Here is a 21,937-nt window from a genome sequence, read left to right as displayed (position 1 = left end):
TATATGATGTAATCCCCTTTAAAAATCAAAGTGTTATCTTAAAATTAGGCAACGTGTGCAGTTTTCTTTTGTCTTTTTAATTAATATTTGTAGGAACTCGAACTTAATTTTAAAACCAATCAAATAAGTTTGCAAAAATCTTTACCATTCAATAAATATTCTAATATTTGAGATTCAATCTTCGTGATTTTGTTTAAATATTGATTTTTTTTTCTGAAAAGATTTTAAATGTACCGAGTATAAAAAATTAATTATCTTCAAATATTTGACACCTTGATATGTTGATTTTGTTTAATGTGAATGTGATATCACTGATACTGTCTTTTGCTAGAACGTTTAATTTTTTTTCATTTTAATCATACCTTCCCCTAATAAATCATATGAATTATTCATTCACGCTTATCAACAAGTTTCAAGTGTTTCTTGACGCACGTCAATGATACGCAGTGATGTTTGCAATGCACGCAGTCTTCAAAAAGAAAGCTGACCATCTTTAATTAATCTTTTATCACAAAAGTCTGCTGAACCTTAAACGCCTTTCATGAGATTTTATTACATAAGACACAGATGTCTCCGTTAACTCTAAAATTCAAGATCTTCAAATCTGCGGTGGAAGTTCGAAGCTTTTTTACTGCCGGAACTCTTCCAATTGAACAATTTTCCCAAAGGACGATTTCGTTCTGAGGAAATTAGAAATTATCTCATTTTTAATTTAATTTTTGCGCTTTACTTTTGAGATCAAGGCATTCCTCCTTCGTCGGTTGGCACGTTGAACAGCCTGAGCAGTTCGAAAACGAGTCCCATGAACAAGATTCCCAAAAAGTCGCCGACCGCCGTCATGTACGGAATGCAATTGTTGTCCGGGTCTCTTTTGCGCGTCCAGAAAAAGTGAGTCAGAACACTGGCGATGTAGATAATGATGCCCACCTGCGCAGAAAATTAAAGTTTCACAACTATGCTGAAAATTATTTCTAATAAAATTGAACAAATAAACAACAATGAATTCTTTGAAACAAGTCAAATACTGTGAGTCACATTTTTTACTCACGATCAGGGCTTAAAAGATCACAAATCGTCTCGTTTTTTTAATTGCCACCAATAAAAACCAAACAAAAATACCTGGATAAACACGGCGACGATGTAGAGCAAAACAAAGACCCAGTGGAGACCACCGTCGTGCCTCTTCACAAGGCTGATGGTGTAGGCAAACAACAGGTGACCCGGAATCACCAGAAACATCAGAACACGTGCCGTCCTCGACAATTGATCTGAAAATTTAAAACAAAAATACATTTAATGAAAATATCCGGAATGGGTTATGAAATTATTAAGGCTTTTGTTAACTTTAATTTGTTTAGTAAAACTAATTTATTCAAATTGAAACCAATTAATGTCAAATTTTCTCTCAAATAAGTGAACCAAATAAGCAAAATAAACTGTATCAACTGCTTATAAATGATCAAAATGGTCTCTCCGCGATTTTTGTTTGGTCAAAAACGCTACCCGATTTAAATTTTCACACAAAATGTTTAAAAGTTTTTATAATTAATGTGAATTTTGATACAATTTCACAACTTTATTTAGTTTTAGAAATGAAAATGATCAATTTAATAAAACAGAAAATGATTGAAAAAAAAGCAATTTGTACAAAAATTAGTTCAATGGAAGTAATTTGAGGCCAATCTTGCTTTCCTTTTTTCAAGGAAAACTGTCAAGTTATTTTCTTTTTGACACTGTCAGATTTGTTACTATTTGGAAGGCTCGACGACGTTTGACGCCGCAAATCAACTCACTCAGATAGCACCGAGATAATTTCACGGCCAAAAAACGCTTGACCTTTCCTTACAATTCAAATTTATGCTTCACCGAGAGCTTCCGAGTCACGCAGGTTGCCTGCATTAAAATATTGTAGTGAATGAAAATGTATTTTTCTTTTCTTAAATTTTTTCTCCATTTTTTTTTTTTAGCAGAAACGTATTTTCTTACAAAATTCTATTGAGAATTGCGGGAATTTGTACAAAGTATTGTCAAGCATTTTTAATTTAAAAGATGAATTCATTTGAGTTCATTTTCTGCAGATTTTTTTTTTTACAAAAGAGTCAAAAATTAGCTTTTTTTCTTTGAGAAATGAAAATAAAGTTGTTTTATGTCTCACATATTTTAAATCAGAATTTCGTAAAATATAGCGTCAGAATTTACTTACGAACTAATTAAAATTTTTTTAATACTTTTTCCACTCTTCCTTAATTTTATGACATTTTTTCTGTACTCACTATTTGAGAAAAAGACGGTGATCGGACTGAGACAGATGCGCATGCCGGTGGGCAGAGTTCCCATCTGGGCCACCTGGTGCAGGTACGTGGACATTTTGCTGGCCTGAATGGCCACCAAGTTGCCAGCGACGCCGTTGACCGCCGGCTGGAAAATCGCCACGCCCGGCGAACGCGTCGTCACTTGATCCAAAATCAACCCTGCCGAACTGGATTCAGAAAATTATTCAAAATTTTCACAATAAACTATGAAAGAAGCGAAACAATGTCCATAAAATTCAAAGTTGATTTAACAATTTTCTGTTACAAAATTGAATTTAACGAAAGGAAAAGAGATGATTAAAGGAAAAAGATGAAACTCACACTTGAATGATCATGGCGACGATTATGGGCACCCATCCGTGGTAAAGGACATCTTTGGTGAATTTATTTCTCCGGGCGAACCAGAAGAAAAACGGCAGCAGGAAAATGAACACGCCGCAGATCACGGGAAACAACCACGAGGTGGTCTCTGCGTAAAATAAAGAGTAAAAATTTTATCCTTCCTTTTCACTGCAAAACGAACCGAGGATGCTGTAGAAGAGGGTGGCGGTCAGCGAGAGAATGACCAGGGCCGTGATGTCCCCGAGAGCGCCGGCGATCGGGGTCGCGATGTTGTCCGGGTTCACTTTGCACATTTGCGACAGGACAATCACACTTGACGTAATGAAACCTAAGCGGAAAAAGTCAGTTGTTATCTAGAAGGAGATTAATTATTCGGCACCATACACAATTAAGGCCAAGTTTCTATCAAATTCAATGAAATCAAATTCTAGAAAATGGACAAAATTTGTAAAATTTTCATGCCAAAGTTAAAAATTCAGCAAAATGTTATGATGAAATAGGCGAATTTAAAGGGAAAAAATATTTTCCCAAGCAATATATCTTCATAATTGGTATCTTTGAGAGCAAAAGGTAAATAACTTGATGGAAAAAACTACAAATTTACCTCAAAATTGTTGATTAAGGTTAACAAGAAGAGACTTATCTTAAAATAGGTAATTAATAGGTATTAATCATTAATCTACTGACTAAATTGTTGATTTTTCAACAAATCGGTGGTGTAAGATGATTCTAGAACATTCAATTTTAATTTAAAAAATCCTTTTTTTGCTGTATGTAGTACAAAGAATACGTTATAATCAAGATTATGCTTTCTTTTTGTTATTAAATTATAAAGAAAAAATTTTTTAATGACATTTTACTTTGCTTGGGAGAGAATTAAAAATAATTAAAAAAAAATTATATCCAGAAATACTTATGAAATTGTTAATTAATCAAAATTCTATAGGAATCATTTTTTGTACCTAAAATGAGACTGGCCAGCGAGGCGGTGACGATTCCGCACGCGCACAGCAGCAGCAGATGGTTCAGGACGAACTTTTGGGTCATCGCCAGGTCCATGCAAAAGGCCACGACGGCTGCCAAAAGGCCGACCACAATCGCTTGCACCTTGAGTGGGGGGATTAGTCTGATGACAATCTCCATTGATTTATGGCTACTTGCAACAGGGACATGTTTCCCGAGACCAGCTGGATTTTGCCCTTTGTCGTGTCCATGAGGCCCAGGTTGGCCGCCGTGGACAGTCGCGAGGCCAGGGTCATCTCCAGGTTGCCCTTGAGGCCCAGAAGGGCAGGCACAAGCACGAACGTCTCAGGCAGTTCTTCGAAAACGCTCCAGTACTGAGAAAAGGTCAAAATTAATATAGAAAAATATAATAAAAATTGTTGACACGAGGCAAGTTTTTATCTTGTCACGATCGCTTGTGAATCTTTTAATCCCCGAGATTAAAGAGAAAACATCAAAGGCACGTTTCAATGAAAAGAAAATGATATAAAAAAAAATCAATTTTAAATCAACTCTCAGGTGTTCAATATCAAAGTACACGTTTCAGAATCATGATTGAAATCAATTGAATCCGGATTTAACTAATTAAATTCAGAATCATGTGTTGCAATTAAAGCAGAAACATAAAATTATTCATTTAGAATTTAAAAAAATAATTGGAAAAATTTATCTTACTGAATTTACATTTTTTTTTTAAATTATGAGCCTTGGTTAATTATTATTTATTTTATTGTAAATAAACAAATTACACAATTTGTTTCAAGAATTTTTATTTTGTTTGTTTGTTTATTGATTATGACTTTAAATCTTTGCAAAATTATTTACTTTGAATTTTAAATATCAAAGGTTTTAAAATTTTATCTACTTTTATTAGTGATAAAATTAAGTCTTTCTTTAAAATCCAGTTTTTCATCTACCAAAATGAATTTCAAAATTCCGAATTCCATTTCAATTTTAATGAATGTGAAAAAAATGACTCCTTTAAAAGAATCTTCTTCTTACTTAGAACCAATGACTTTTTTTGCCAAATTTTATTTCACAAGCCAAATTTGATGTGAAAATATATTTATTTTGTTAATTTTGATCTTACCTGGACCATGTCCAAATAAACGCCGGCGCCGACCATGCCCATTCCGGCGACTATAAACGGGAGCACGACCTGTCCCAATATTTTCCTGTGCGACTCTTCGATGGGCCTTCCGCCCTCGCCTGTTGAAGAACCCTCGGCACTTTCTCCCCCATCGTCCGAGGGCGGCACCAGTTCTTCCTGGGACGAGCAAAGGCTGCTGCCGCTGGGAGGCTCGATTGCGGGCAGCAGGTCCGGTTTTTCGAACGCAAGGTCCAAAATGACGGGGGTCAAAATGACGCCGTCGTTCAGGCAGCCTTGCTCGTTCATCTCTTTCGGGCCCATCTTGCTAAAATCAATCGAAATTTTAATTAATTTATGATGCTCAGGTGAAAAAGTTTCTTTTTATAACAAAAGTGGACTTTTTACTCTCAGATTTTAGAATTCCTTCCTGTTATTTTAGGTTTTTTTTTATCAAATTTTATCCCAGTAAAAAAAATTGAGATTATTGCATTTTCTAGTTTTTTTGTTTGTTTTGCCCGTTTTGTCATATTGAAGAAAAAAGTTAAATGCCGATAAAATTAATTAAAGTTTTTAAATTACAATTAAATATTATTTTAATTTTGACGCAAAAAATTTCAATTTTTTTACTAATTGAAGTGTTGAAATTTTTAGAAATTGCTAAAACAATATAATATTCATGAACTTTTTTACTGGCAGATTTTAATTTCTTAAATATGAATAAATAAAAATTTTAATTAGAAAAATACCGAGTCTCTATTTTAAGAATTAATCAAATTGTCAATTAGGATTAATTAGAGGACAGAGTTTTGAGACTCACCATGTGGGAGACGTGCCAAATTAGGTGCTACATGTAGAATCGGCGGTGTGCGAATGCCGCGTGTTGATCAAAAGGTGGCACGCATTTCTGGCATGAATGCTTCGAAAATCGGCCAATCGCAAGGCTGACGCGATAACAAAACCAAGCCTACGTTTAATTTTACAGAAAGTGACGTCCCAAGCAAAACCTATCCCAAATAACCTCGCTAATCTCGGAAAATAATATATATAAAATTTTGATCGATGAGCCACAAGTCGGCCAGATAATAAAACGCACTGCAACACATGATTTAATCAAACAAGAAGAAAGTTCATAATAATTATATCAACTTAAGGAGTGGCGCCTTTTTTCATTTGTTGCTAACTTATTACATTGTAAATCATTTATAATTTCATTATTTTGTGTTAATTAAACACGCGGTATCTTCGGAATTTAATCAGTGATTGTTATCAAACTGTTTCTCAGTTCATTCTTCTCCACATTTTACTCAATATTTGATCAATAATTGATCTCAAACTCTTACATTTTGTCTCAAGAGATCGTCCGAAATAAAACAGCAAGGTTTTAATGGAATAAAATTAATTTGTGCTAAAATTATTATTTTTGGATGAATAAATAAGTTTTGGTTCTACTTCAGTAATAAAAATAGATAAATCTTATCTAATCTAATTTTGATATCCTTAAAATTCAAAAATTTTTTAAATAAGGAAATGAATGATGAGAAAAATTATTGAAATCAATTCCTTTCCTCCAAGTTTAATTTCATTTAAATACTTTTGTTTCAAACACGTGTTGTTTGGTGTGACCTGGATATATTGTATAGGAAATTTTACTATTTTACGCATCCCATCGAGTTGAATGAAAATATTTTCCTTGTGAGTGACGCACATGGTTCAGATTACCGTCCGGTGAGACATTTTCTCACGGAGGTTCTGCAAAATTGACGTAATTGAATTGCGACTCGGCGCCGGCTTGAATCATAAAAATTGATTGCCTCAGAAGTGGTAAACAACTTTTGTTTTGAAAAAAAAACCATTGTGAACGCAAAAAGTAAACAAACTTCAGAGGCAATTTTGTATTTTCACAGGAATTTGCGCTAAAAGAAAGATATTCTGCGTAAAATTGAAAAATTAAAGAGAAACAAATATTAATTATTATGCTTGTGTGTCATTATAAAAAAATCCAAACAAACTTTGTTATTTTTATTTCAGAATTCAAGGTTTTGCAGTTTAAAAGAAACAAATTTTTGTATTTTTTTTTTTTCAATTTATTCAGACCTTCCTAATTGTTATAATCCTGCACAGAATTTCGATCAACAATGACTTCATTGTTTACAAATGATTTTCTTGTATGAATAGCCGTGGTCGTAATTCACTGTATTTTATATAAAAAGTTCATTTCAATTTTATATAATTTAATTCTACTTATCTTTTCTAAAAAAAGAGAAAATTTTACCACTGCTTGCACCAGACATAATTTCTTTTCGCGAGATGAGAAAGGCCTCAAGTGCAATTTCATACACTGTTTAAAAAGACAAATGTTTTTTTAATTTATTTTTTTTTTAACCTACAATTTTTATGATGATTATTTATACTCGGTGGCACTTAGTGTGAATCGCAACGGCTGCAAACTAAATGTTTCACAACCAAAATTATAAATCAGAAGTGCACTAATCATTTCTGTTTGATCAAAAATCTAATCATTTTCAACTATCAAAGAAAAGCAGCTCTGGTAAGAGGGAAATTTTCTCTCTCAAAAGACACTGAATATGAGTTTTTTAAATGAGCCCTTTTTTAATGAAAGACTTGATTTGAGCACAAAAAGTTGGTAGTGTCTTTTTGTGGAAAATTTACCTCAAAAACCTAAAGGCGAACTTCAATGTTTAATTAATATGTTTTATTGCCTAAGGTACTTAGTCAGTAAGTCTTCAGCTTATTCAATTAGTGAATTATGCAGCCCTAATTGTCACTTGCGTGTATTTTAAATAATGTTTTCAGGAAACTGAGCTATATTTACAAATTATCCGTTTGGTGTAAAGCCAAGGAGCACAAAGATTGATGTTTAAATTTAATTCTGAAATAATTTAAATACTTAGGATTTTAATAAAATTAATAAAAATTAAACATTTTGTCTCCTCGGCTTGAAATCAAACAACTCTTGATGTGTAAAATTCCACTGCGGAAAATAGGCGACGCTTTTCTTGTAATTATTTTTGGTGGGTTTTTTTCGTGTGTGATCACAGTATGAGAATCAAGTTCGGGGTTGATCATGCGGCCAGGGGCAGGTCGTTGGGGCTGGCGGTGGCGTTGCCGAGGCGTCGGTAGAACTTGTACAAGTACGTGGGCATGGCTTGGCAACCCTTCTGGCGGAGCAGCGCGTTCACCTGGTCGATCGCCGCGTCCAGGATGCGGTGCACCTTCTCCGGAAACGGGTCCCTGAGGAAAACAAGCGCCGCTACATCAGCTCGGTAATTGACCCGACAAGCCCCGACAGGCCCAAATTGAATCAGACAAAAATGGCAACTCCGTTTTTCAACCCCCGGAAAGTGCGGCGAATGAAACTTTTCCTCGCTGGAAATGCTTCATTTTAGTAATTAAAGTTCAATAAAACTTTTATTAAAAATTGAAAATTGAGGATAATTATATAAGTTATAAGAAGAAAATGCAGGAAAGAAATAAAAAAAAGTTAATAAATTTGATTATTTCTTAGGAAAAGTTTTAAAATGTTATTTAAATATTTTTCCCGGAATTAGGTTTTCTTATGATTGTGACGCAACGGTATGAAATTTTCGCATTGGTTTTTTACAAGATCAACCCAAAATTTATTGATCTTTCTAAATAAAAAAAATGATAAACATTCACCTGAGTGGGTCTTTAAATAATTATAATGTTGTTTTTTTTTTAAACAATTCTTTGCTCATACTCACTTGATTTCAAACATCAATTGTTGTGTTGACGGCCTTCGGAAGGGTCCGTCGATGTGGCTGACGACGCAGGTTAGTCGCTGGTCGTCGACCGGGAACTTGAGGAAGTGCAGGATATTCTTCAAATGCGTGATTGGCTCGTTTTTCAGCAGCTCGTAATGCAAAACCATCGCGTCTCGCGAGTACACGATCCACGTGGCCGCCAGTTCGCGCCAAACCTCCGCCAGACGAGACGCAAACGTCTCCCATTCTGAAAAGAAAAATTGAATTGTGAAATTGAATAAATCAATTTTAATTTCATAAAAAGATAGCCCAGTTGAAATTTTAACTTTATTTTGAAAAAATATTAAAAAAATTATATGAATGCTGAAAAAATTGAAGAAATATGTTTTAATTCTTTCTATCAGTATTGAATTGATAAAGATTAATTTAAATTATCAAGTTTCTCTCCAATTTACATTTAAATTTAAACACAATATTTTGCTAAAACTGTTTGAATTGTGATCTTTACCAAACCTCAACTGCAAAATTTTGTTTTTTTTTCTAAAGTTTTAAAACCTTTTTTATCTATAAATAATTTTAATTAAAGATAAGCGAATTTTGATTGATGCCCTTGATTTTCCGCACGTGGCATCTTTTTCTTTTGTTTTGTTTTTCTATTCTCTCTCTTGGCACTTTGTACTTTAAGGTCGGACGTTGTGCGCCCACCACCCCATGCACACGCCGCATTAACCCCATCGCGATCGATTGGCACCCCCCGGAGGCGCCTAGTTCGCGCCCCTTCACTCTCTCTCTATGCAATAAACGCAGACCGCCGGACACGCTTCGCACGCCAAATCACATCTGATGATTTAAACTCGCTCGTGGCCTCTATAAACGCTTTAATTGCTCTAGTTTCTACAAAAATTGGAACGTTGCCGTTGTTTATTGTAAATTTAATTTAATAATTAAATTAAAAAAACTCCTTTATAATTGAGTTTTAAATTTTTTAATTAGAGCAAGGCAAGTTTAAAATTAGAAATAATTACAATAATTTTCTTTAGATTTAAATTGGAATTGAAAGAAAGAAATATTTATTTTATAATTTTGAAAATATAGATGAAAACATGCTTCACTTTTCAACGTTAAATTGCTGTATTGGATAAATTAAAATTAAAAAAAAATTTAATTTGAATTACCTGGGCCTCTGAAGCTGTCGTAAGGCGCGAAGCCTGTGTGTCCGCCGTAGAGAAAATTCCTGTAGGAAACGATGGCCTCGTAGGGGTTGCGTAAGAGCAGCACACCCCTGCCCTTGAAAAGGGTGAGCTCGGCACGTTTTTGCTCGGCCGTCGGCGGCACCATTCCCGCCAACGCGAATCCGTGCGTTTTCTGCACCGACGTGCAACCACAATCGGGCGGCATCACTTCACCGTAAAACCCTAAAACAAGTCAAATTAAAATGCAACAAAATTTATTAATTATTAAATTAAATTTAAAACTTTTTTAAAATATTAATTTTTCATCTTCTCAAGGGACAAAATTAGTTTAAAATTAGAGAAATTGATCTAAATTTAAAAATTTAAAATTATTAGTAATTTTTTAATTCCTTTATCTTGATTTTTTTTTTATCAAGTATTTAAAATTTTCTCATTTTTTTTTTTTTAAATTTCACCTCTTGTGAGGATTTGTCGGTCGGTGTAGACGCTGCCGGTGAAGACCCCTGACGAGGTCTCCATGAGGTACCTGACCCAAGTGTTGCCGCTGCCTGGAAACGAGACCAGCGCCACCATGGGCAGCGACTTCTTTTCCACAAAGTGGACGCCGTAGTGACCGCAGTCGACCGAGTTGGGCCACGGGATGAAAGTTCGCCGGTGCACGTCCAGCTTGAGCCCTGAAACCACCACAAAGCGGGCATGCCGTTCAGCGCGGGCCACAATTCTATGCCGACAAAACATCAGGGTGGAAATTTATAATTTTAAACGGCAGGATATTTCTAAATTTTCTTGAAATTAAATTCGATTTCGAACAAAATATGGGATTTATTATAATTATTTTCAAATATATCAGGCGTATTTTCTATTATAAAATAATTTTAAATTTTAACAATTTGCGACGAAAAACTTGATCAAATTTTTTAATGTTATCTTTTACCTTAAAAAATTATTTAAATTTTTACAGTAAAACCCATGGTAGTGAATATTTTTTGTATATTTTCAATTTTTCCCTTATCTTTTGAATTAACAGTGTCAAATTATTTCCTACATTTCCCGCCATTTTCGGTTTCCATGGTGAACAAATTTATTCAAACGGAATTAATATTTAAACTGGTTTTAAACGGTTGCTGGAAAACAAAAGCCGTGATATGGCGATGGGTGTTTCCCATAAATTTTATCTCGCAGCGAGGGCGGCACGAATTTGCAGTTGGGGCGCGTTTTTTTCTCCTTCAGAGGTCGCGTGTCATTCATCAGATATGAAATTTGTGCGCCACGCGAGACCCACATTCTGCGGGACCGCGAGGCGTTGCCTTTGCTCGCAAGAATAAAGAAAGGCCGCCGTGCATTAAAAGTGCGCTCTTTCGTTGCTAATTTGCATCCGTTCCAGATCAATATCGTCCGCTAGGCCGACAAAAGAAAAGGGGAGAATAAAAATCAAATGCTCGCTGTGCCATTGCATTTTTTTTTTCAAGTGATGCATAAAGCTAAGGCAATTTTCCAGAAAGTCTTTCCGGAGAACAATGGAACCAAACTACCAGGGGAAGTGTAAAATAATGAAAAATTACAATAGAAAAAATTTAATTTTCCAATTTTTTTGAATTATTTTCTATTAACTATAGAATTCAAATTTTAATAGTTTTGTAGTTTGAAAATTATTTAAATATTGAATCATAGGGGTAAAAATACATTTTACTGTTAAATGCCTTGATTGGTTAAAATTAATTCTATAGATTTGAAAAGTTCAATCCTTACAAAAAAAGCTTTACTTGAGATTTTTTGCTAAAAGATACTTATGACTCTAGTTTTAGCTTAAAAATTCAAACTTGGAGAAATATGAGACTTCATTCACCCGTTTCTATAAATTATGCATTCAAAATTATAAATTGTTCAGTTAGTTTTTTTTACATAATATTTCATGATTCAAAAAATATCCTATAGAATTTATTATTTTTTCACTTCCCTCCTAAACATTTACTTTTTGTTCCCGTCTATGGTAAATTACAATCAGCTCTTGCATGCTGGAAAACTGTGTTCGTTCAGCCTGTAACGAGCGGCGCCGCAACTGGCGCCACACTTGTGTCAACCCGGTTGCATACTTTACCTGACTGCGCCTTTTTCAGCATCTCCTGGTCCTTGAGCACCGCCGTGGCCTCAGCCGGCTCGACCGGAATGCCCTCGACCTTATCCACACTTCCGTCCACAGTTTCTCGAACCCTTCAAAAACAAAATCAACACTTCAGCTCACGGAAAATGATTCCCTCCCAATCATGCTTTTTTTCGTGTGGTAAATTCTTGTATTACTTACGTTTGGAGAAGAACCGGGTCGGTGTGGATGCGGCGGTTGTACCTTCGGACGGCGCGCAACATCGAGTCCTCGATGTCCGGCGTCACCAACAACAGCATCAACATGCCTAGAACGGTGGCCGTCATCATCAGGAACAACTGCATCATCTTCAGGAACGGACTCATGGCGCCGACAATGGGTTGGTGGAGCACTGGGGTGACTGAAAAATTAATAGGAAAAAAATTTTATTTTGATTCAAAATTAATAAATAAAAAATTAATAAAATATCATCTAAGTAATTTGCAAAAATATTTAATGGGGGAGATTCAATAGACTTAATGGCTCTCCCAGGATAAAAGATATCCCGGGATAAATCCAAAAGGATAAAATTTAGACCACTTTCTCGGGTTAAATATTTTTTGTCGCGCCTTAAATTTTTTCTCCCCAAGTCATTGGGGGATATCTTTTCTCAGCCCCCTCTACAGGATAAATATTTAACCCGCGCTAAAATCAAATCAGCTGGTAATTAAAAGGTCGTCAACATGCTCGCAAACTTTTTAGATTTTGGCCAATTGCTGTGAACAAAAAATTTTAAAATCAGAATTTTGTGAGGATCATGGAAATGAGGGCAAAATTGAAATCCAAAGCTAACAAAAAGATCTGTATCTAACTTAATTTAAAATTAATTATTTATTTTGCTCAGAAATTTCTAAAGACATCTTCATCAAAGCGAAATTATGCAAGGATTTTTTTCGGGCGGTCTCGAGCGACCTCGGGCGGCCGCGATCGACCTCGGGCGGCCGCGATCGACCTCGGGCGGCCGCGATCGACCTCGGGCGGTCACGAGTAGTCAAGTTGGAGTCGCTTGTAGTCGTTTTGTAGTGAACTTGTAGTCAAGTTGGAGTCGCTTGTAGTCGTTTTGTAGTGAACTTGTAGTCAAGTTGGAGTCGCTTGTAGTCGTTTTGTAGTGAACTTGTAGTCAAGTTGGAGTCGCTTGTAGTCGTTTTGTAGTGAACTTGTAGTCAAGTTGGAGTCGTTTGTAGTCATTTTGTAGTGAATTTGTAGTCAACTTGGAGTCGTTTGTAGTCGTTTTGTAGTGAATTTGTAGTCATCTTGGAGTCGGGACAAAAAATATTTAACCCGAGACAGTGGTCTAAATTTTATCCCTTTGGATTTATCCCGGGATATCTTTTATCCCGGGAGAGCTAAGTCTATTGAATTTCCCCAATATTTCTAAAAAAAAAAAATTACAAATTTTATCTTTAATACATATTTTATTTGTTTATTTTATAAATAGTTGGGTGAAAATAGGAAAGTTTCAGTTATTTTCCATTTTACAGAAATAATTCAGTCTTAAAATCCACAGAAATTTTATTCAATAAATATCTTAATAATTGATTAATTTATAAATACTCATCCAAGATTCTAAAATTAAATGTTTGTGCTCTGGATATATTTGCTACTGATCCGTGTATTCCGCTTTTGTTTTTCCACCTGCATTGGAACGCGATGCACGGGAACACAATTAATGCAAATGCGCGGAGCTGGCGCGAGAATAACTAGAGAGCATTAAAGTCATAATTTATGGCCGTTCGTCTGCAACACTGAGCTTGGAATAAAAGCACAATTTTATCTTTGTTTCGCAGCGTTGAATTTATTCATCGCCATGTTTTCCAACGGTTTAACAAATTTGCGTCATGTCATAGCAGAAGGGAATTCTTTTCAATTAAAACTTTTTCAAGTTCTTTGGTTTTTTCATGTTGGAAATTTTTTCAATTGCTATTTTTGCTGACAAAATTTGATTTTAAATTAAAATTTTCAGTCAAAACTGGTGATCAAACATGAAAAATTTCTAAAATTGCTTAGTTTTATTCAAATCAGGCAATTTTACATCTTTAGGTAATTATCAAAACTCATTTTTAATTTCAAATTAGGGATTTATTAGTAAATTTCATTGCAATTCAAACATAACAAAAGATGATCACATATTTTTCCCACTTTTATTTACAACATTTCATTTATGAACAAATTTAATTTATGCAAATTTTTTTGCCACAAACGGGTCTGAAAAAAATATGCAAATTTTTGTTAATAAGTCGTTTGCAGTCGGCGGTCGTTTTCGCCCCAAATTGTGCCTCCGCAGAAGAACTCGCGAATTGGCCAAGTGATTTTTATTCAGCGAGGGCACGCAAGAATTGAGCAAGTTTGGAAAAGACCATCAAGTTTTACGTCTCGCGCGGAGCGAAATTAGACTCGGGCCGAGGGGAGGCCCAATTGGTGCGGCGCTCGCAGAATTATCGCTCCTCGGGGCGACTCTTCCAATCTGTGTTGTTTTTCCGCCGCCGAGCGAGCGGGTTTAAAATTTAACTTGGTGCGAGAGAAACTTCGAAACGCTTTAGCAACACAAATAAAACTCGCGCGTTTGTGAGGAAAACCTAATTGGCTCGCGGGGTATTTTACAGAAGCTATATAGCTTCATTTTGAAAAGAAGCCTGAATCTTAAAGTAAAATGTTTAAATCGCTCTTTAGATTGAAAGTTTTTATAAAGGTTTTGTTTGTTACAAAATAAACCTCAGAAATGAGCATAGTTAATGTGATACAAAAAGTGGAATTGAACTATTTTCTTTGATAATTATAAACGTTTGTTCAATTTCAACAATTTTGTAAATTAATTATGTGGTTAAAATTGAAGAAACCTCAGATTATTTCTTTGCAGGATTCCTGTTATAAGATGATTAATTGAAATTTACTTGATGTTTTTTTATTAAATTACAATTTAGATTATTTTATCTAAACGATTTTTTAATTTAAAAGAAGCAGTAGAAATTTAAATTCCATTATTATTGAGAGTTGTCGTTAAAAATCGATGAAGTCCGCATTTCCAAGCATTTGGTGAAATATGAAATTGTTTGTGAAATTTTTATGGCAGATTTTTAGATTACGTAATTGTGTCAGCATGTCAGTTTTTATAATTGTTTATTTCAGAATAAATTTGAACAAAAATCAATAAAACTCTCATTATAAATGAATTTATAATTGATTATTTTGAAATAATTTCTTTAGTGAAACATAATGTGCAGGGGCTCTAGAGGGGGTTTTAGCTAAAAAAAGGCCCAATTAATTTTGATAATTATTATTTGTTACAAATTTTCAATACTTTGCAGTTGTAATTTTTCAAGGAAACATCACAATAAATTGCTTTTTTTATAAAAAGTTTCAAAATATTCAATTTTTTTTAAATTTCATTTAATTTAAATCCTATAAAAAACACATTTTTATTTATTAGAATTTGAAGGCAATTTAAATTATAACTTTGATTTCATTGTTGTGCTTAAAAGTAGCTAAATTTTGCTTGTCGTGCCAAAGCAACATTTTTTTTATTGTGCCCACACGGAGAGGGACTAGGTTGGCGGAGTGGCGCGATTGTTCTCGTCTGAATATGAATATGTACTCGATGTGGTCGTTAAAAGTGCATTTAGGGGCGCGACAATGAGCGAAACAAACAAACAAACGCCAAGATAGGAAGGATAGTTTCGAGTTATGACGGCGGCAGCGCAATAAAAATACACGCCGGTCCAAGCGTTGCTTACTAATGTGGAGGGCTGCTCGGCTGGTTGTACTCGCGGCCAGGCAGGCTATACTGCAGTGCGGAACCGACGAGTCGGTTGCCTGCCACCAGGCGCACCCTCAAATCGCCCGCCCGCCCGCCGACGTCTCGCTCCTGCCAAATGACGCACTTTGCCGTCGTAATTCGCGACTTATTTCGCCGCAATTAAATGCTAATGAGACGGACAGCTTTTGAGAAATCCCAGCTGATTAGCAATCTGAATAAGAAGAAATTTTAATTGGAAGAAAAAAGGGTTAGTTTAGTTTTGTTTGTACTTATAAACAAATAAACAAATTGAAATTTATATTTGTTAAAAATTAGCTGAAAATTTTTAAAGTTAACTTTTGATTTTAAAGCGGAAAAATGAAACAAGCAAGTTTGCAATAAAGCTGAATTATTATTTGTTCTTTTCAAATTAAATATTATGTTCATCAAAATCAAATTCAACTTTTGGAATTTGAATGTTTTTCAAAATTTTTTGAAATTTCCACCAGGAACTTAAATTTACAGAGTTTATAATGTTCTTTTAAACCTACTCTTAAGTTAACCAAACTTCCAGAAAGTTTTTAAAAATCAACAGGGCTGAAAAATTTATAAGATCAATTATTTTTTTCTAAGCTTCAAATTGACCTTAATCAATTAAATCTTCCCAATTCATGAAGTTTCAATACATTAAATACTAAAACCAGGCCCAAACCTTGTAAAATGGCTACAAAATTTCAAAGATTTTAACTTTATGCGTTTCCGCGATTATCAATCCAGACAGGCCATTTTGATCATTTTTTGCAACCGATGATTCAATCCTGGCGCTTCCGAACAACTTTTAAAGAGGTGGATTGATTAAAAGAACTGGATTTTCATGAAAATTGGCGAAAAATTGAATTCATTTGTGATATTTTAAGGAAAACTTTGTTTGATGGAAAGTTTGGATTTTTTGTTTAGTAAACTTCAATTTTTACTCAAAAATGATTCATAACAATAAATTTTAGAACATTTTATTATTGATAACTTCATATTTGAATATCTAAGAAATAAAAAATTGTAAAAAGATATGAAACTGCTCAATTATTAAAATACATCTCTATTTATATTACATATTTCGCAAGTTAAATAACAGGGGAGTTTTCATCTAACACATAAAACGGGAAAGAAGTAATTAGAAAGTAGGTTGATTACACCTCAGTGCGGCGTAGCAATAAAAGCCGCCCTCAATTGTGAATGGCGCGTAGATGGCACAGAGAACAGGATAATCAAATTGTAAAAAGCCATAGTAAAGATATGATGTTTCTAATGCCCATCTTTTATTTCTCTCTCATTGTATTTATCTCGAGTATGGTCTCTCTTCTTATAAAGTTACAAAAGAAGAAAAGATTACGTAAGAAAATATTCTTTCTTTATATATAAATTCGCGAGTCTCATTGAAAAGAGCAAGCGAAATCGATCAGCGGAGAATTGGCCGCTCTCATCAAAGTTCAAAACTGTTTTGGCCCATTTTACGACGACGTCTGCTCTGTCTGTTGTTTTTGCGGCCGTAACAGATAAAGCTGCGCTGATCGTGACACGAACGGAGCCTCTGCCAAAATAAAATTCCCCGGCGGCGCCACGCCATCCGCGCCGTGTTTTTCCGCGTCAAAGCCGGCTTGGCAGGTGCGGAAAGGTGACACAAAGTCGTACATTCATAATGAGTGTATCCGAAAGTCTGAGCTGGTGTTGGTAAAAAAGTCAAAGGCCAAAAGAATTTGGCAAGAATAAATTAAAAATTTTCAATTCCGAATGTTTCATCACAGAAGACTGTCAAATTTTGATCGCTCAATGGAGCACTTGTATTGAACTTTGGTTTGAAAAGTAAATTTTAAGCCCTGTTAAATTATATAACAATAAATTTAGAGTAGTTAAATTAAATTTATAAATTATGGTATCTCCTATAATAATTTATTTCCTTTACAATTACAATACAGAAATAGTGTTCAATAAAGTCAATGCTCAAATTTTAATGTAACTTAAAAATTTAAATTTGGGTCGTTTCAGGAATGAAAACCATTGTTACAACAATGATGTGATTCATTTTAAGTATTTAAAATCCTAAAATACATACGAATTATTTTGTTTAAAAAATTGCTAGTTTTCCAATTCTATTATTTCACGCTTAAACTTATCTAGGGAACTATTATTCGTAAGGTCAAAATAAGTTTCTACAACAAAAGAAACCAATTTTTATCCCATTATTTAAAAAAAAAAAAAAAAAAAAAAAATTGAGTTTGTCATTACCATTTGTTTACAGACTTGATTTGAATATGTCAAAAAAGGTGTTTTACTATTTTTATTTTAAACAAAGTTTTAATTTAAATCTTAGTTTGAATTTAATAAAACTTTACTTTTTAAATTATCATGTGATTGTAGCACCAAATGATTAAATTTATAAAAGAATTTTTCAATTAATTTTATTTTTATTTTTAAAATGAAAATAAAAACATTTTGATTTTTGTTATTGAAATTTAAAGACCAAAATTTAAAATAAAATACAATTTCTAGTTTTGTTCCTTTTAGATGGGGACGCAGCAATTAAAATGAAGGTTTCAATAAAAATTCAAACTAATTGCCATGCAGATTTGAAATTAAATTGATTAACTAAAGCACAATTTGAAATTGTACCTCATTTTTTTGTCATATAAAAGTAAATTTTGATACCTTTATATTTTAATTGATCAATTTCAATATAAAGTGATTTTTTTGATAAAATTTTTATTAAAAAATTACCAAGGATGGGCAGGCGGCGGTGGCGAGGCGGTGCAGGTTGCGTTCGCAGGGCCGTCGGCTCGCATGAGGGGGTTGCTCTGGCTGGAGCGCACGTGGTGGTGCCGCACTGAGCGTTACATTTCCACTGCACCCCGCGCGAGAGCACCGCAACCCCCAGCTGACGCGCCGCCGCCACCCCCCGCCCTCCCTCCCTCCCTCTCGTCTGCCGCGACCACCCCTATCGATTCTTTCTTCTTCGCCCCCTCACCGCGATTTCCTTCTTCCGCGGTTCCCTCCCTCAAAAGGGGCCGTCGTGACCCAGGTCATTCGCTCACCACCCCCCGCGCGCTCTTTTGATAGATCTCTTTCTGTCGATTCTGTTCGCAGACGCGGCGTGACAAACGATGCCTCTTTGCCGCCTCAAAACTTATTCGCCGCGATGATGCCCTAAAAATGTCCGGTCGGTTTTTTTTTCTTTTGTGCAAGACAAAAAAAAAATTGGCAAGCAGAGAATACATAAGTTAAAAAAAATCCCAAAACTCTTAATTTGCCATTTTAATCATTTACTTTATTTTCTTCATTTCCAAAACAATAATAATAATATTAATTTAATACATAAATCATTAAAATTAGTAGCTTAGAGTTATTAAATTGCTTTATGATAAAAATTTAATGGAAAATTAAATTTTCGTCAAAAACACTTTGGGAATATTTTTAATGCATTCTTGCAAAAATTAATAAATTGTCAAAAATATTTACACAGCTATAAATTTCCAATAATTGTATGTATGTTATTTTACTATGCCACTATAAGGTGTCCTTTTATGATTGTTGAATAAACTTGGGATGGGTTATTTTAATCAGAAACTGGTGACTGTAAAAATGAAAATTATAAATTTAATACCTATGAAAGCATTTTTTGTTCATAATTATTTTTTTAATCATTAAAATTATCCCGTTTCATATTATTCTAAAATTTAGTTTATTATATTTTAAATTGAGATGCATTTAAATATGCGACAAAAAGAACGTAGAAAGTCGCGGAAAGTTCATTATCTAAACAATGCAATAAATTATTAAATAATTTAAAATTCCTAAAATTCAATCACCTTTTATTTTGCTTTTATTTAACTGAATTTAATTTTTTTTCTCATAAAAATTCGTAGTAAATTATTCAGTGAGTCGTGAAATGTCGTAAATCTAACAGTCTCATACTATATTTTTAATATAATCAATGAATCACAAATGTAATATAAAAGATTCACACGCATTTCGCGCCACCTTTCAAATCGGTGGCGGCGCTGGCGTCGCCCATATGAGCGATTCAAAAAGGCGCGATCGTTCATCGATGGCGGCGGCCGGTTAGTCGTTTTCGTCAGAATTCTCCTTCTTCGGCGGCCGAATCGACCGAAGCACGTGCCGAACCGCGTCAGGCCGACTTGCATGTGATTCAGGGACAATCGAGCAGCACCGAATTCTGGTCAAAATGAGTTTTACGCTGAAGAGAAAGCGCCGGAGCAAAACCACACCCGACAAAGGCATGTTTTTTGACGGTTGAAAACAATAACAAAAACGCAGATTTAGATAAAAATAGGGCGGAAATTAAGAGTTTTTGAATTAAAAAATCTATTATTTGATCAGGAAAATTTTGATAAATAAATAAATAATTCTTAAAAAAAGCTGGATTTTGTTCAATGGATATGTACTTTTTTTATTTGTGTCACTAGTGTTTTGTATCTTTCATAAATTAATTCTTCATATTAACTTTAAATAATACTTTAATATTGTATTTGCAGAATCAAATCCGGACATGGACAGAGATGAAAACGACAATGCGGACACAGAAGATGGTAAAGAGAGCGATGACACTTTTCAGGGATTGTTTGTAAGATTTTTAATTTACAAAATTGTTCTTTGTATTAAATACTCATTTTTACCCGCAGAGAAAACGGAAACGGCGCAACAGCAATGTTGTGACCGAATCGTCAAGCGTCGCCCCGCACGTCAAGGAACCCGAACCCGAAAACAAAAAATCGAAGCGTCTCTCCCTCGCCTCACTCTTCACCACGCCCAAAAAGCCAGTCCTGAAAATCGGAGCGTCCCTTCAGGTACAAAATGTTTCAAACAAATAATAATTTTTTCAAATTTCTGAATTGCTTCCAGGGTTCCTCTGGCAAGTCGGATTTGGATGAGCCGATCGTGCGCAAGAGCCTCCTGCGTCGCTCCTGCAGCATCCTGCGTCCCTCGATGGGCCCGCCGCCGGTGCCCTCGGCACCGGTCAAGGTCACCACCCCGCAGAGGCAGCGGCTGACCCGCAGCTGGAGCCAGTCGGTGGCTTGCCTGAGCAGCTCGCTGACCACGACCGAGGTCAAACGCCAGGAGGCCATTTACGAGTTGTACATCGGCGAGCACGGAATGGTGCAGGACCTCGAGTTGATCAAGACAACATACCGCAATTCCCTGCTGCAACTCAACATTCTGACCGAGGAGGAGACCGAGTGCATCTTTGGCGACCTCGACGCCCTCCTGCAGCTGCACTCGAACCTTCGCGACAAATTGCAGGCCGTCCGAGAGACCAGTGGGGTCATCCGGACGGTCGGACACGTCCTTTTGCAATGGGTCAGTTTCATAAATTAAAATAATCATAAAAATTGCAAATTAATATGATCTGTTTTGAAAATTATAATTTAAAAAAACTCAATTTGAAAGGAAAAAAGACAATCAATTTAATTTACTTCAATTGATTAAAATCAATGCATAATTTATTTATTAATTTTTTGTAAAGGTTTTGTTTTTTATTTATACAAAATTAAATCCATTCTTTGAAAAATTGATTAGATTTATTTATAAAGTACTCATCTATAGTAAAAAATTAATGATTTATTTATTATTGTTATTTCAATTTTCAGGTTCCGGGTTTGGAATGTTACATGAGTTATTGTTCAAGACACGTCAAGGCCAAGGCTGTTTTGGACGAAAAGAAGGACAAAAATAAACGCTTTCAAGATTTTCTCCAGAGGTGCCTTGACTCTCCCTTCAGCAGGAAATTAGACCTCTGGACCTTCCTTGGTAAAATAAACAGATATTGTATTGACTTATAATTTTATAAACTTCCCATTTCAGATTTTCCTCGCAATCGCATCGTCAAGTACCCGATTCTGATTGGCGAGATTTTGAAGCACACCCCTGCAACCCATCCGGACAGGACGATCCTCCCTCAGGTGACTCCTCTGCTCAACGCTCTCCTCCACAAAGTGGACAAGGCCATGGGCATGGCCGAATGCAAACACACCCTCTCCCGTCTTGTCTGGAACCCTGAAGTCAAAACCCCAGAATGTGACTTGCTAGAGTCAGCCACTGCCGTTTTGTGCGAGGGGGACCTTCGAGACCAGCGCGGAACCAAATTGCACTGTCTGTTGTTTGACGTGGGCTTCTTGGTGACCAGGGCAGTCAAGCAGACTGACAAACTGACAGTCCTGTGGCCTCTGATACCAGCAGCTGAACTTGAAACTGATGAAATTGAACCTCTTCGAAATAGCCGCAATTGTGAGTTGGAGTTAAAAACGGTCCGATTAAAAATTTAAAGAAAAAATACCTTATTAAATTCAATTAGAGACTTTTATAATTCCAA

At 35.1% G+C, this 21,937-nt stretch overlaps 3 protein-coding genes across 9 annotated transcripts in view; 1 reads left to right on the top strand and 2 right to left on the bottom strand.

The window, feature by feature from the left end:
* Nucleotides 1-21,937, top strand: part of LOC132194040 (rho guanine nucleotide exchange factor 3-like) — a 40,219-nt gene that overhangs the window by 16,840 nt on the left and 1,442 nt on the right. Inside the window, exons 1-6 of one of the 2 annotated variants that reach the window (XM_059615088.1) lie at nucleotides 19,648-19,844; nucleotides 20,103-20,191; nucleotides 20,250-20,414; nucleotides 20,470-20,925; nucleotides 21,216-21,375; nucleotides 21,430-21,852. In XM_059615088.1, the coding sequence (XP_059471071.1) occupies nucleotides 19,793-19,844; nucleotides 20,103-20,191; nucleotides 20,250-20,414; nucleotides 20,470-20,925; nucleotides 21,216-21,375; nucleotides 21,430-21,852 (1,345 nt within the window). In that variant the 5' untranslated portion in view covers nucleotides 19,648-19,792. Of the gene's footprint in view, nucleotides 1-19,647; nucleotides 19,845-20,102; nucleotides 20,192-20,249; nucleotides 20,415-20,469; nucleotides 20,926-21,215; nucleotides 21,376-21,429; nucleotides 21,853-21,937 lie in introns of those variants that run through there. The other variant, XM_059615087.1, reaches the window with a different exon arrangement.
* Nucleotides 432-5,648, bottom strand: LOC132193840 (solute carrier family 41 member 1-like). Its single transcript, XM_059614760.1, has 10 exons — nucleotides 5,564-5,648; nucleotides 4,747-5,071; nucleotides 3,812-3,991; nucleotides 3,617-3,761; nucleotides 2,836-2,982; nucleotides 2,634-2,781; nucleotides 2,274-2,479; nucleotides 1,120-1,268; nucleotides 731-927; nucleotides 432-680 (listed from the first exon to the last, which is right to left on the bottom strand). The coding sequence occupies exons 2-9, from the start codon at nucleotides 5,065-5,067 to the stop codon at nucleotides 739-741; spliced, it is 1,485 nt and encodes a 494-aa protein (XP_059470743.1). The 5' UTR covers nucleotides 5,068-5,071; nucleotides 5,564-5,648; the 3' UTR covers nucleotides 432-680; nucleotides 731-738.
* LOC132194041 (sialate:O-sulfotransferase 1-like) overlaps nucleotides 6,830-21,937 on the bottom strand; it is a 119,050-nt gene continuing 103,942 nt past the window's right edge. For all 6 annotated transcript variants that reach the window (XM_059615089.1, XM_059615090.1, XM_059615091.1 and 3 more), the window contains 6 exons: nucleotides 11,985-12,183; nucleotides 11,781-11,893; nucleotides 10,138-10,356; nucleotides 9,665-9,904; nucleotides 8,490-8,736; nucleotides 6,830-7,998 (listed from right to left, as the gene is read on the bottom strand). In XM_059615089.1, coding sequence (XP_059471072.1) covers nucleotides 7,830-7,998; nucleotides 8,490-8,736; nucleotides 9,665-9,904; nucleotides 10,138-10,356; nucleotides 11,781-11,893; nucleotides 11,985-12,183 — 1,187 coding nt within the window. In that variant the 3' untranslated portion in view covers nucleotides 6,830-7,829. The remainder of the gene's footprint in view (nucleotides 7,999-8,489; nucleotides 8,737-9,664; nucleotides 9,905-10,137; nucleotides 10,357-11,780; nucleotides 11,894-11,984; nucleotides 12,184-21,937) is intronic.

This window comes from Neocloeon triangulifer, unplaced genomic scaffold, assembly GCF_031216515.1.
Source record: "Neocloeon triangulifer isolate White Clay Creek 2 clone unplaced genomic scaffold, ASM3121651v1 ptg000005l, whole genome shotgun sequence".
Taxonomy (NCBI): Eukaryota; Metazoa; Arthropoda; class Insecta; order Ephemeroptera; family Baetidae; genus Neocloeon; species Neocloeon triangulifer.
Note: the sequence above shows the minus strand (reverse complement) of the source record. Positions and strands in the feature narration are given on the sequence as shown.